A 13,604-nucleotide genomic window follows, 5' to 3' on the forward strand; every position below is an offset into this window, starting at 1 on the left:
ATGCTTTCCCTTCAAACCATTTTCCCTTGCTGGCAGTTTGAGGAGGGGCGGATCAGCTCAATCCACCCTGCGTGAACGGATGCCGGGGGTGGGGGGTTCTCCGTGGAAGCTCATCTGGGTTGGGTTAGCCCTTACTTTCACTGTGCAGCCATCAAAAAAGCGTGTTTACCTGTGTCCACTGCGTAACCTGCCGGGCTGCTGTCACTCACCCGTGACCAGGTGTAAACCGGTGTCCTGCACCTGCGTGGTTTCTCTGCTCTCGGAGGCCCTCTCCTACCTCCATTTGGGAGACAAGTGCTTAGGCCACTGCACTCTTAGTAGCAGCTCCACACTTTAGTGTGTGGTCCCTTTTCCTAATCTAGACATGGCCGGTCTCACTCGGTAGCCCTGGCAGCCTCAAAATCCTCTGCGTAGATAAGCTGACCTTGAACTCACAGAGGTCCACTGCCTGTTTCTCAACTACTGGGATTTAAAGTGTGTGCACCATACCCAGCCCAGGTTTTCTAACTACTCACAAAGTCTGTTCAATTCAATTCACCAAGAGTTACAAGTTGAACTAAATTACATTTACTTATATTTGATTGTAAAAATATATTTAATTATATTTAAGTTTGTGATTTGTCTATGGATCATTTGCTATCTTTCCGCATAATCATATAGCTGCCATTTATTTTAAAATCTGTATTTTTTTTCAAAAACAATTTAGTTTTATGTGTTGCCTGCATGTGTGTGCACTGTGTTTGGACCTGGTGTGCGATGGTAGGAGGAGGATGTCAGATCCCCAGGAACTGGAGACAGGGGTGGTCAGCCACCACATGGCTTCTACAAACCGAACCAGGTTGTCTGCAAGAACAAGTACTCTTAGCCACTGAGCTGGGCCGCCAGCCCTGGTATGCAGCTCTCATTGTCCTGGCTGAGACTGCTTGTCAAAAGAGGAAAGTTCAGGTACTTCAGTGGGTGTTTGTCTTTGGTGACAGGGATGAAAGTGCTTCAACTCTGCCGTTCTCACCTGACAGGATTCTAAACCATGGCTTTGGCTTCTCTTTCATCCCTAACTGTCAAAAGGGGGCTTCTGTGTTCTGTGCTCCATGGGAAGCTGTGCTCCCGGCCAGAGGTAGCATTCACCAAGATTTGATTCAAAATCAAATGTACTCAGATTCCAAAATATCTGGGGCTATGCTTGCCCATATTTTCTTAAAATACTTCACTACAATTTTGGTTCTGAACATACAGTCCACACTTTGCCCTGGCACGACGTGACACTACACAGGACAATGACTACCGCTGGGAGCACCCCCGCTCAGCGTTGCGGCATCTATGTGAGACAGTGCAGTGATTTTACTGTACAAAGTTTTCTGCCCTTATTTAAAAAATGGCTTAATTACGGAAAAGACTTTATTTTTTTCCCTATTTTCATTCCTCAGCATGCGAGCACATGATTACTTGGGCTGTAGTGTTAGAGTGCATGACTTTAAAAACTACTGTTTGAATGGTTGATGAGTTGCATAAACACGGGCTCAGTGAGTCTTGGCTTGCGATTAGGAAAGGATTGGCAACAGCTTCTGAGGTGGCCCTGACCATATCCGTGTTGCTTCGTACTGCACATTTCTCAAAGCAGCACGCTCGGCACTGACGATGCTGTGTCTGCATAGCACACACCCCGCCAAGATGTAGGTGACAATAAATAAGCATATTTATCTCATGAGCATATAAATGTCCTTATCTATAATGGTGAGATTATGTCTACCAAAGGACTGTTTAAAATAAATTCTTCATGATTGATTAGCACCGGATGTTTGGTTTGTATACCTGCTCGTTATTCCCATACACCTAGGATTGTGTAAACATTCCTTGGGCAAAAGGAGCTGCTAGTGGCCATTGCCAACAGCTCTGTAGAGACGAGCTGCCTTGTCTTCCTGGCAGCTCTAGATCGACACAGAGCGTCACATCCGCTTGCTGTCATTCCTCCCATCTTCCCTCAAGTTTGCTTCCTAGCATGGTGGTGGGACTGGGTTCAGGAAGGATGTGTGTGTGTTGGGGGAGTGTTAACAAGTGACAGTAACGTTACATGCTTAATGTTATTTTTCTCATTTTGTTAATTTTGATTATAACACTCTCTACTTTCAAAAGTATATGGTTTCTGTGTACTTTCTTTCTTTGAGACAGGTTCTTGCTGTGTAGCCCAGGCTGGCCTCAAATTATGGGTCCTCCTGTTTCCTTGCCTTGGACTGCTAAGATTACAGATGTGCCGCCATGCCCATCCCTTTTCTGCTTTGCATTTATTCTGTAATCAAATACTGGGAGACTGCTAGGCTGCTAATGGTGTTTCCATTAGCAAGGTCACCTTCCCTCCACAAGATCATCTTCATCCTTGAAGAATGTGTTATATATTCTATGTTGGAATCACTTAGGTATTAGCTAGCACTTTGAAAGCAGACTTTCAGTGTATATTAGTCTCTGCTGTTGGGAATGCGTCAAATTCTTAGACTCCTAAGAATTTCTACATGTCTATCTTCTGGCCAAAACAACTCTATTTTTTTTTTTAAATCTTTCATTTTTAGACGTCTCTTATTTTATAGTTTGTGATAGTCTCCATTGACTGTCTTTTGTTTCTTGATTTATAACATTTGATAATGCCAATACTTGAAACAAACAGATTTTCTATATGTCTTTATGGTGGTAAAAAAGTCATGAGGTTCCCTCTGTCTCTACGATGGAGACTCCTTCCACAGAATCTAAGTTCTGCATAGCTGGCCAGGTTCCAGGAGTCCCTCCTCAAATGCACCTCATTCAAGTCCTGTTAAACAGAAAACCGTCTACAGTCGCTCCCTCCTCGTATCCCCCAACATCCACATCCTCCACACTAAACTCAGCAGTCAATTCTGCACTCTTTGCAACTTCATCTATCTGAAACTCTGCAGCAGTCGTCTGGTTCAGCCATCTCTGTAACCCACCCACGCCTCATTCATTCTGTACTATCTTGAAGATCAGTTCTAGGTTTCTCACGTCCTTCCAGATCCTAAATCAAAAGCCTCACTGATGTTGGGCTCTTCGAAAAATGATATGATCATCTACACTTTCTACTAAGTGTTGACTTTATCTTGATCTCTTCATACTCTTCTATTTGAATACATTGTTTTCTGAGGTATCTGTACTAGCTCTGCCCTGCCTTTGGAGAGAAGGGATCTTATGTGCACCAGATTGGCCTTGAACTCATAGAGGTCTGCCTGCTTTTATCTCCCGATTGCTGGAATCAAAGGCATGCACCATGCCCAGCTATGGTAAAACTTTAAATTACCATGATGCCTTTAATCTAATCATGAACCTCAGACCCTTTTGTCTGCAGTCTTCTTTCAGGATGGACTCAAAACTGCACTATACTCTTAACACCTCTTAATTCCACTCTCTGCACTGAGGCCAACTTGCTCATCTCACCCACATTTGTTTCCATTTGATCCTAGCCAAAAGGACTAAGTAAGTGGCATGCTTGCTTTAAACCTATTACTGGTTAATGAGGGTGGAAAGTATAACATGAAATGTTGTGCTTTATCAGATTCTATTGCTTTTTAAGATTTAGGTCACTCATATCATAGTTATTTAACATTTATAGTAAGTAATAGAGAATCAGTAATAGAGTTGGCATTTTAAATGCAAGTGAGGACAAGATATGCAGACCTGCATGCTGGCATTTATTCATATCTGAGAAGCATGTGAGCGGTGACCACTGTATTTACATTGCTGGTAACAATTTATAGACATCTGAGACACCGAGGAGAATCAGTAGATTATATTTATAAAACCAACCAAAAGACTTCTGGATTCAGATATGAGAAAAATGGTAAAACTCAGGTCAGGATTTCAAACAGTTCAACAAGCCTTCACCAAAGAAGTATAAATACAATCTAATCTCACCTAAAGACAAGTATGAAGGACCTGGAAAATTGAAATTCTTGTCAGACTTTAGACAGCCTACTGGGCCACACAGTGAAAGAAAGTTCCAGCAAGTTTTCTATCTAAATGGAAAAGATGACCTCTTTGTTCATATCACTGACAACATACTTCCACGCCGATCAGGAAACAACAAATGAAGGAAAATGGCACTGGTTACCTGGGTATTCAGTTTTCAGCCAATGACCATGCTAACTGCATCTCGCTCAACCCACACTATCATTCTAAGACTGTTCCTTAACAGATATGAATCCAAGACTCTGAGCCTGCTCTGAGATTCCTGCAATTCAAGCTCACGTTGCAAATGACGTTAATCACAGACTAGGACAGACTGAGACCTGTGAGAACTTCCCCAGGAGGCTTTTGAGAGATGCTAAACACTGCATAAGCACAGCCTATTGCCATTTCTGCTCCTCTAGTCTGGACTATGCGTTCCCATGTTTCTTTATAGCTCTACTTTCCCAATCCCTGTTAGGGCAGCAACATTGAGAAAACTTATTAAAGGGGACACAGAATTCATCACCGTGCCTGACATGCCAGGACAGGTCATTCTAACTTAGCTTCACCTCAACAAGGACCCTAACTTTAACAAACAAGTTTAACATGGGTATATTAGCCCTTCAGGCTTTCCTGCTCCAAAAGGAAGCACGCAGGATGGACGTGAAGTGGGCACAGTGTCAAGGCCTGTGTTGCTTCTGTGGAGTGGCTGAACACGGCACTCTGGATGTGCTATACAACTGTGGCTGCTATGTCCACTTTTGGAACAAAACCTTCTGCTAGTCGATTCATAACGATGGGTGGCTCCTGTGGTCTGACTCTGCTACTATGGTCTACTCAAGTTAGACTTAAAACTTTCAAAATTAGAGCAGTAACTTTCTTTGGTCTACTGGTTTTGAATAAAGATTATGAGACAACACACAAAGACAAACATCATAAAATAACTTTTATACAGGATTAGTAGATCTGTTTACATATAAAAAACAAAGGACCTCATTACAGTTAATTTCACATAAATTACACAGATTAACTTTTTAAAACTACTATTTAATTTTTTTAAAGTCCCTTTTAAAATTTTCATTTTGAAGGCACAGTGCATGAAATAAAACAAAAGACTGAAACACTTAAGCTGAACAGGTGTTGGGCATGTCATATAAATAGCTATGAATTGTTTTGGATCTGGGGAAGTATTCTGATTTTAAAAAGAGAAAGAGAGGTTAAAAGAACAGGAAAAAAAAAAAACCATGTCATACCTCCAAAACTCTGCAGCATAGAATGTAGCACATTCAGACTTTGCCATTTATAAACATCGTAATTGTCTATATTTACATAATTTCTATCCACTTGTCTCAAAATGGTAACCTACTTTCAAATTTCAAAATCAACCAGGATAATACTCTGAGAGTCAAGTGGAACCATTAATAAATATTTTGCCAAATATAAAGGAGAAGTGGATGTTGGGAGGGTTTTCTTCAAGAACTAGAAATCTAAATTCAATTGACATTAATCAAAGGCCATAATCACCCCCCCAGAACTGCTATAATTAAAATAAATCAGAAACCTAAAGTTAGCAACAAGTTGCTAGGCAGAAAGATCATTGAATATTTAACCATTAGTAGAACTTTAGTAATAATAAAGGAAAATTTGGGGGAAAATGCTGGGCGCTACAATAAAATAATCCCACCAGAGACATGACATACTCATAGCCAAGAAGCTTCTGAGAGAGCAGGGACAAAACCTGGCACACTCGTGAGTCTGGCAAGACAATACACCTATTTAATGCTGGAATAAGTGGAAATACATGGAGTAGCGCATTATGGCTACTGGTGATCTGGTGCTAGCTCAGAAGCACAGCAAGCTCAGGCATAAACACTACCCTCTTCTTTTCCACTCATGATCAGTTTCAAATTCAATATTCACTAATTCAGCAAATCTCATTCACATGAGACTGCCAAAGATTAACTAGTCAAGCACACTGAGCCAAAAAGACAATGTTTCCTTCCTCGAAGCTAAGAGTCCCCAAACCAATCCCTTCAGTGAGAATGGCGAGAGTTCTCCACTGTATCAGATCCCATCACCATCCAGAGTTCCGCTGCTGCACCAAATGTGGTGTAGCTACTCTCGAGACGTCTTACCAAACTTTATCAGCACAGGCAGATGCTGTGAACGGTACCTATCCACCATGTTGCTTCTGCTAAGGAGCAGGGAGGGAAGGCAGCTTATAAACTCATCACCAGGACAAAGGAAAGGCACATCTCAGACTGGGGCAGGTTTCCTAATACTGCGACACTAGGTCCATGACACTAAAGGAATGGAAAGTCTCCGGGAGAAGCACTGAGGAAGTGCATCCCCCATCCCACATGGCTTTAGTGCCTTCTGCTGCCAAAGCAGTCTGAGATTAGATTGGCTCCACGGATAAAAGAAGGCAAGGCTAAGAGCACAGTCTTAGTAGTCATGGATCTACATTCATGTTCATAGGTAACAGAGGAGGGGGAGGCCTGGTTTTCCAGCTCAATGTATTACAAGTTCATTAACAACTTGAAACTTAGAGCAGAATTTGGGTTGGATTTCAGGAAAAAAAATGACTAGGAGAGCTACTGTGTATATTCATCTCTAAAAAAGTTCTATACATACTTAAGAAGGCGTGGCCTGTGACTGCTGAGATTTACTGCAAAAGACACACTGAATTCCAGAGAACAAGTGGAAAGTGTCCTTTAGTAAAATAAAGACTGTCACATGAACTTGGTTTCTAGTTGTAATGTCCCAAGCAGGGCTCAGCCACAGGCCCCTTGTTGGTTTTCTGAGTTGGCACTTTTAAAAATAAAGCTGAAAAGAGCAATCAATACACATCATTTAGAAAAACACAAAGAGTTATTAGAAGAAGTGGAATCATGTGCCCTTCATTAGCATTAACTTCCATGAACGTTCTGTTCATGCGGCAGAACAAGGATTCAGATAGGCTGATGCCAGGACTGACTCCAGAATGGCTGGACCTGAGCCATCTAACTGACCACACATGTCACCATCTCATTATTCCCTTCTACTACCCGAGATCTCGACTTCATACAGCCACTTTCATGCACCTCACAAAGTGTGGCCAAGTGACCTCGATGAGTGAGGCTTTGGGGGTAACTGATACATTAATGCTATGAATACAGTTTGGAAAGGTAAGAGCTAGTTTTTTGATCCCCTGATTTAGTACAAGTTCAGCAGCAACTTGGCCATTAACACATTCAAAGATATTAAACTATTACATCATTGATAAGACTCACACTCACAAAAAGCATCATTCCACTGACTAGCATTAATGCAGACACAAGAAAATGCAAATCTTTTAGGTCTCTGCACGGCTGGCAGTGAAGAGGATCCCTTCACCCCAATGCTCTATCACATGGCAGTCTTCAGTTGACTTTTTAAATGCAGAGAGCCATATTTAAAAGCTCTGAACTGAAAATTTTAACATAATTGCTTGATTAAAAAAAAAAGAGACCATCAAGGGAATCATCAGGACAAGAACCAAATCACTTGCAGAGGCCTGTATGCAGAGGCCACACTATTCCAGAGCAGTGCACCATCACAGGTGAAGGCTGGGGCTGGAGCATCAAGTGTAGACACTTTGGATCCAAATGGATTAGAATGCACAAGTAGGTTTCTTCCATTTCTAGACATTTCCATCAGTAGAATTGAGAACCTTTTGGTGCAAGATGGTATGGAAAGCATAGGTGTACAACAGGGAAAAGGCTGAGCTTCAGGAAACATGAGCAGGCATTCCTAGAGTGAGCGCTTCACAGAGGAAGCAGCAGCACCTGTGCGTGTCCCCAAGGAAAGACAGCAACGTCCTCGCCTCTGCACCGTCTCCCTCTCACCTCTACTCACTGGGCATCTGGTGCCTCCGCAGCAAAGCCAGTGAGTTCTCCTTTAGGATGAGGGTATTTAGAACTTTGCTAAACCTTACAAGAGAGGTAGTAAAATCCTGCTTAAAGCACAGCCCACCAGTTCTGATCCAGCTTGGAAACAGGTAGAAAGACAAATACGGAAGCCCATTTATTCCATTTCCTAATGTCATATATGTGTAAGAATTATCCAGCCTCCATTAAACCTGAATAAGAGAAACCCCAGCTATCTGCTAACTGGAGAAGAGAACTCCTCAGTAGATGGAGAAAAATCTCGAGTTTTTAAAGCTTTATGTCAGAGTCTGACTGGTGTCCCTGCCTTAATGTTTCTGGATTCTTTTGGCCTTTAAAATAAAGAGAACAAAACTGAAGCCACTAGTATATACCCGATGTGCAAAATACAACATCTACTAGCTGGCTTTATACTGTTACTATAAACTCTGAACAGCTTATCTTACATTAAAAAGGAAAACCAAGCGGCTGTCCATCTTCTGCTGCATAAGTAGAAACCAGATCTTTTTAAAGAAAAGGTTAAGAGTACTTTAAGGAAGGGAAGTTCAGAACTGCCCGTGGGATTCAGGATATGGATTTAGCAGGTTAAATCCCCAAAGCTCTTTGGAGGAGGAAGGGATCTCTCTTCTCACTGCAGTGGCTCCCAAGAGGAGCTGTCTTTTTGCCTGGTGCTTATGCAAGGAGATACGCAACACATGCTCTTCAGTGTTTGCTAGAATATAATGTTTCCTCCTCTGTGTCCGTTTCATCCTGGAACTCATGGCTTAGGAGAGACTTCTTGGAGCCAGTTGACATCATGCGAATTTCATCTTCATACTCATCATGATGCTGCCGGAGCCGATGGAAGCCATCTTTGTGTCTGTTGGACTTGATGGAGCAGATGCACCAAATAATGCAAGCTGTTAGGACCAGTGCTGACATGGTGGCACCTGTCCGAGAAGACCACATGGTGTTAGCAAGCCACTATCTCTTATGGCACTTTTAATAATATGTCATTTCTTTTAATTTCACGCAATTGAGAATAGTTTGCTTGTCTGGAGATGGTCTCGTAAGGCAGACTGTTCCCTGGCAGGCAGGGGACCCAGGACCCAAGCTCTAGCATCTCAACAAACCTACCCTGTCATCCTAGAAGCAGCACACTTACTGAACACACGCTGGCAGACACCGATAAACAAAGCAGCCAGACTCAGAGCCCAACACCTTTACACTCTGCTATCCCAAGAGAATCTTCAATACCCCAGTGTTACTTTCCAAGATCTCTTTTCTTGCTTTCTCTTCTTCCTGTGCTGGGAATTATTCCCACGGCAAGCTCTCTATCAGTGGGCTGCTCTCCCAGCAACCCAGATTGTTATTTCTTTCTTCATCTTCCTTTCTTTTAACTTGAAGATGTTTAAGTTACATTTTGTTTATTTATATTGTGTGCATACACACACACTGTAAGAGGACAACTGGTAAGCGCTGGGTCTCTCTTTTCACTGTGGGCTTCAGGGATTGAACTCAGGTCATCAGGCTTGCGAAAGATACCCTTAAGTCACCTTGCCAGCATTCCATTCATTCAGTTATTTGTTTATTATTTATTTAGACTGGGTTTCACTGTATCTCAGGCTAGCCTGAGACTCTCAGGTCATCAGCCTTGTATAGCAAGATCTCCTACCTGCTAAGTCATCTTGCCAGCATGTGTTCGTTCATTCGTTCACTCATTCACTCACTCATTCAGTCATTCATTCATACTGGGTCTTACTGCATATCAAGCTAGCCGAAGACTCAAAATGTAGACCTGACTGGCCTCTAACTTGCATTTATTCTATTGCCTTAAGTTTGCTTTTATTTTAAACTTGTATACAAGGTTACTGAAACAACAGCTTTACCAACAACAGAAATAACAGTCATAAAATAAAAATTGAGTTCACAAGAGCTAATGGCCGGTAAAGCTACACTTAAACCATGGCTGAATCCTGGCTCCCATGCCTTTAACCACCAAGTTCTCTGTAATTTTCCAGGTTCAAATGAGAACACTAAGCACCCCTCAAGAGGCTCTGAGACCTCACCACGTTCCCAAGATGACACTTACACCTGAGACCCCCATGCTTGCAATAGTTCTTGGGTTTTTGCTTTAAATACAAGTTGCGCTTAGAAATGAATGGAAGATCATTGTGTCAGCAGATGCAGTACAGTGGAACATTGCTTTTTCCACATATTTTTTCCACTTAACCTTATAGTAATTCAAACAATGGCACAAATTAACTCTTGGGGGGGGCATTTCCTTTTTCCTGGACCTTGAAAAAGCAAACATAAGTTCAAGCAACCAGTGTGATCTTGATGTAAAGTGACATGTGCTTGTTCAACAATATCCAGTAAGATCCACCTGTGCCAACTATGGCTCTAGGATCTGGGGATCATGATGATCAACTCTCTGTTGCCTGGAGTTCTGTTTTGGTGGGGGACATTAAATGTAGACAGATAGATATGGTATCAGTGATGACTATTATGATGGAAAATGGCTATTGTGCTAGCTATAGTAATGAGAGAAGGCCTCCAGTAGAGGTAAATTTGAGTATGAACCTGAAAAAGTTAGGGGCAAGACAGGAGAACATATAGAACAATAGCTTGGAAAATCAAGTTTAGAGAAGTAGACTCTAGGGAAAGCAATCGGCTAGAGGTATTTGTGGGGCTAGCCACTCTCAAAGCATAACAGCAGAACTGGTTCTAACTTCAAGTATGAAAAACTAACAATCTTTACCTGACACAGTTACCACGAGTTCCCTTGGTAAACCAAATATCCGGTTATCTGTATCAAAGACGATTAGCACAGAACTGGCTGCATCGTGATGCACAAAGACCTAGAAAAGTAAAGTGTAAGGATCATAAAAAAGTCACTTACAGGGCATGGAGAGATGGCTGTGCCACAGAGAGCACTGGCTGCTCCTCCAGAGGACCAGGTTTATTTTCCTAGCACCCATGTGGGGCTCACCACTATCTCTAACTTCGGTTTTGGGGATCCAGGAATCTAAACCCTTTTGGCCTCTGCTGGCCCTGCATGTGCATGGTGCAGAGACATATATGCAAGCAGACGTCCATACACATCAAAGATTAAAATGAAAAATTTACCAACTACTTATGGTATACTGCAGCCCACATCACTAAATGCTTTGGGCCTATAAAGCAAACCAGGAAGGTGATGTGTACAAAATGCTATTCAAGTTATTCTCTTGTTGGGGATAGAAAAATACCTTGGGCAACAAAAAGATAATAGATGCTGTAATCAAGAGCTCGACATACTTTTTACTTCTTTATTCCTTTCACACTTAACAAGAGTTTCAAAATAAGACGTGTTATTAACAATAAGCACTCATATAATCCTTCTTGAATTTCCTACCTGTGAATGTTGTTGCTGGTATCCATCAGCAATGGCGTTGATGTTATGGACTCCAGGAGCTAAAAGCACATGGAAATAACCGCCCTCCTTTGTGTGCACTTTTATTCCTTCATTGAGTACAATGACTGCTTTAGAGATTGGTTTACCAGTCTTGTCTTTAACCAACCCATGGACTCCTTTGTGGACCTGAAAAAATATTAACATAATTTATGTCTTCACAATGTCAGCAGATTTTAGAGGCAGTAGCTTGAGGATTGATCACAATCAATCAAACACACTGCCTGCTCACTCATATACCCTAAAATAAACAATGATAACAAAATCCTTGTAGTTATGAGTAAGGCACATTCTATAATCCTACTTACTTAGGAGCCAGATGCAGAACACAGAGTTCAAGGCCACTGTTACCAGATAAACAACAAAAACAAAAACCCATGTCAAAAAACCAAAAAGTAAGCGTTTGGTGGGTGTATTACAGCTCACTGGTAGAGTGCTTAATGAGCATGTAAAGGGTTCCCAGTACTGTAAAAGCTAAATCAAACCACATATGACCCTGTCCCCATTGACCCTGACCGAATTTGTTAATCAGTCAGTGCTTCAGACCCAAAGAAAAGACTTCCGACACAATGAAAGCTTAAAGCACTAGAAGCCAGTCTTCAAATGCCTTGAATGAACTCCTTCCAAGGTACACTGACTGTCACTGCTTGACCTTCAACTTGAAGAACATGAAGCTCCTAATTACAGCAGATTCAAGAAATGTAAATCCATGGCATCTATGGCCTCTGTTTTGGCAACAAAAAGATGAACATGTACACATGTATATTATGGCCCATGTGTGAACAGCATACATATACACACCCTTTCACACACACACACACACACACACTTAAAAAAAAAAACAAAAATCTTCACTATATACATTAAAAATAATGTTTTGATAAAAGTTTTCATTGAAATACACTCCTGTGATGAAGCCTAGAATGTATGAGGCTCTGAGTTTGATCCTCAGTATCAGAGAGAAAGAAACAACTGAAAACCAGCTCACCTCCACCAACATGCTAAGAAGAGACCTCTTATTCTCTGCCCACAGGGCGGGGAGTTGAGCTGCACTTGGAAAATAGCAGCAGCTAGTGTACACTGTGATTTCTGGGCAATGGCCATAGGTGACACTGTAATCCTGAAAGATAAAGTCCAGAAGCAAATCAGTACATGCGAAAACTAATTTTGTAAAACAAACAAACAACAACAAAAAAAGAAATAGGGTGATATAAGCAGCATTGGTGATGCATCTTACGACAAACACAAATAAGTCATTGTGTATAATAATGGGTCACCAACAGGGCAGCCCCTCGAGCGCAACCCTTGAGGACAGGGACTCTGTGTCATCCCTTGTGAGGTGACAGTGCCTGTAAGTACAGTGATGTCCACTGTGTATGCTCCAGTGAGTTCACACGGCGATTGCTCCCACAACGCTGGAGGTGGAGGACAAGCACCTGCACCTGACCCCTTCGGTCTGCGCCTGCTGTGACAATGACAACTGCCACAGCAGAGCACTCAAGCACAGAACCGCCTGTGCAGAAGAGTCCAAGCTTCACTTGCCATCTTCCCCTCCACTTGTTCTTTTTCACATTTACCTGATACTAACTTTCTCATTATTGTCATGAAACTTCATCTCTTTCTGTTACAACTTTTCTCTTATTTTTGAGATTATAATGTAGTTATATATAATTTCTTCCTTCTCTTTTTTCTCTTCATACCCTTCCTTATACCCCTCCTTCCTCTCTTTCAAATCCATAGCCCCTTTTTTCATTGATTGTTGTTACCCATATTATCTATACATATACGTATACGCATACAGATTTCTAAATATAACCTGCTCAGTCTATATAACTATTATGTATGTTTCCAGGGCCGTCTATAACCAATTGGTGTGTTGTTCCTTGCGGAATACTATTTCTCCAACTGTAAGCATTTCTGAGTTGCCTGCAGAGCTGAGGCTCTGCGGTTTTCCCCGTCCACTTTGGCAGGTCTAGTGCAGTTGCCCTTGTTCAGCTCATGTTTAGGCAGAAATGTTGGTGATATTTTTATGGTTCAGCTTCTAACATCACAAGGAAACACAATTGCATAGCAGACTCCTTGATCCTCTCTGGTTCTTATAATCTTGCTCTGTCTTCTGAAATGTCCTCTGAGCCTGTGAGTGCTGGATTTATTTATCTAGACTGGGACTGGGCTCTGCAACTCTGCATTTTGATTGGTTGTGGTTTCTGTAATGGTTTCCCTCTGTTGCAAAGAGAGGTTTCCTTGATGAGGGGTGTGGTTATAAGGATAAATACTTAAATGTAGTTAGTTAGGGATTATGCCAGTTCAGTAAAGTGGAG

The 13,604-nt window shown here is 41.8% G+C and overlaps 1 protein-coding gene across 1 annotated transcript in view; it reads right to left on the reverse strand.

The window, feature by feature from the left end:
• Positions 1-4,874: 4,874 nt before the first annotated feature.
• Cpd (carboxypeptidase D) overlaps positions 4,875-13,604 on the reverse strand; it is a 73,602-nt gene continuing 64,872 nt past the window's right edge. The window contains exons 19-22 of the mRNA XM_055619704.1: positions 12,272-12,403; positions 11,227-11,412; positions 10,591-10,690; positions 4,875-8,779 (exon numbers count right to left, since the gene is read on the reverse strand). Coding sequence (XP_055475679.1) covers positions 8,553-8,779; positions 10,591-10,690; positions 11,227-11,412; positions 12,272-12,403 — 645 coding nt within the window. The 3' untranslated portion in view covers positions 4,875-8,552. The remainder of the gene's footprint in view (positions 8,780-10,590; positions 10,691-11,226; positions 11,413-12,271; positions 12,404-13,604) is intronic.

Source organism: Psammomys obesus, unplaced genomic scaffold, assembly GCF_907164565.1.
Source record: "Psammomys obesus unplaced genomic scaffold, mPsaObe1.curated_primary_1811, whole genome shotgun sequence".
NCBI classification, from domain to species: Eukaryota; Metazoa; Chordata; class Mammalia; order Rodentia; family Muridae; genus Psammomys; species Psammomys obesus.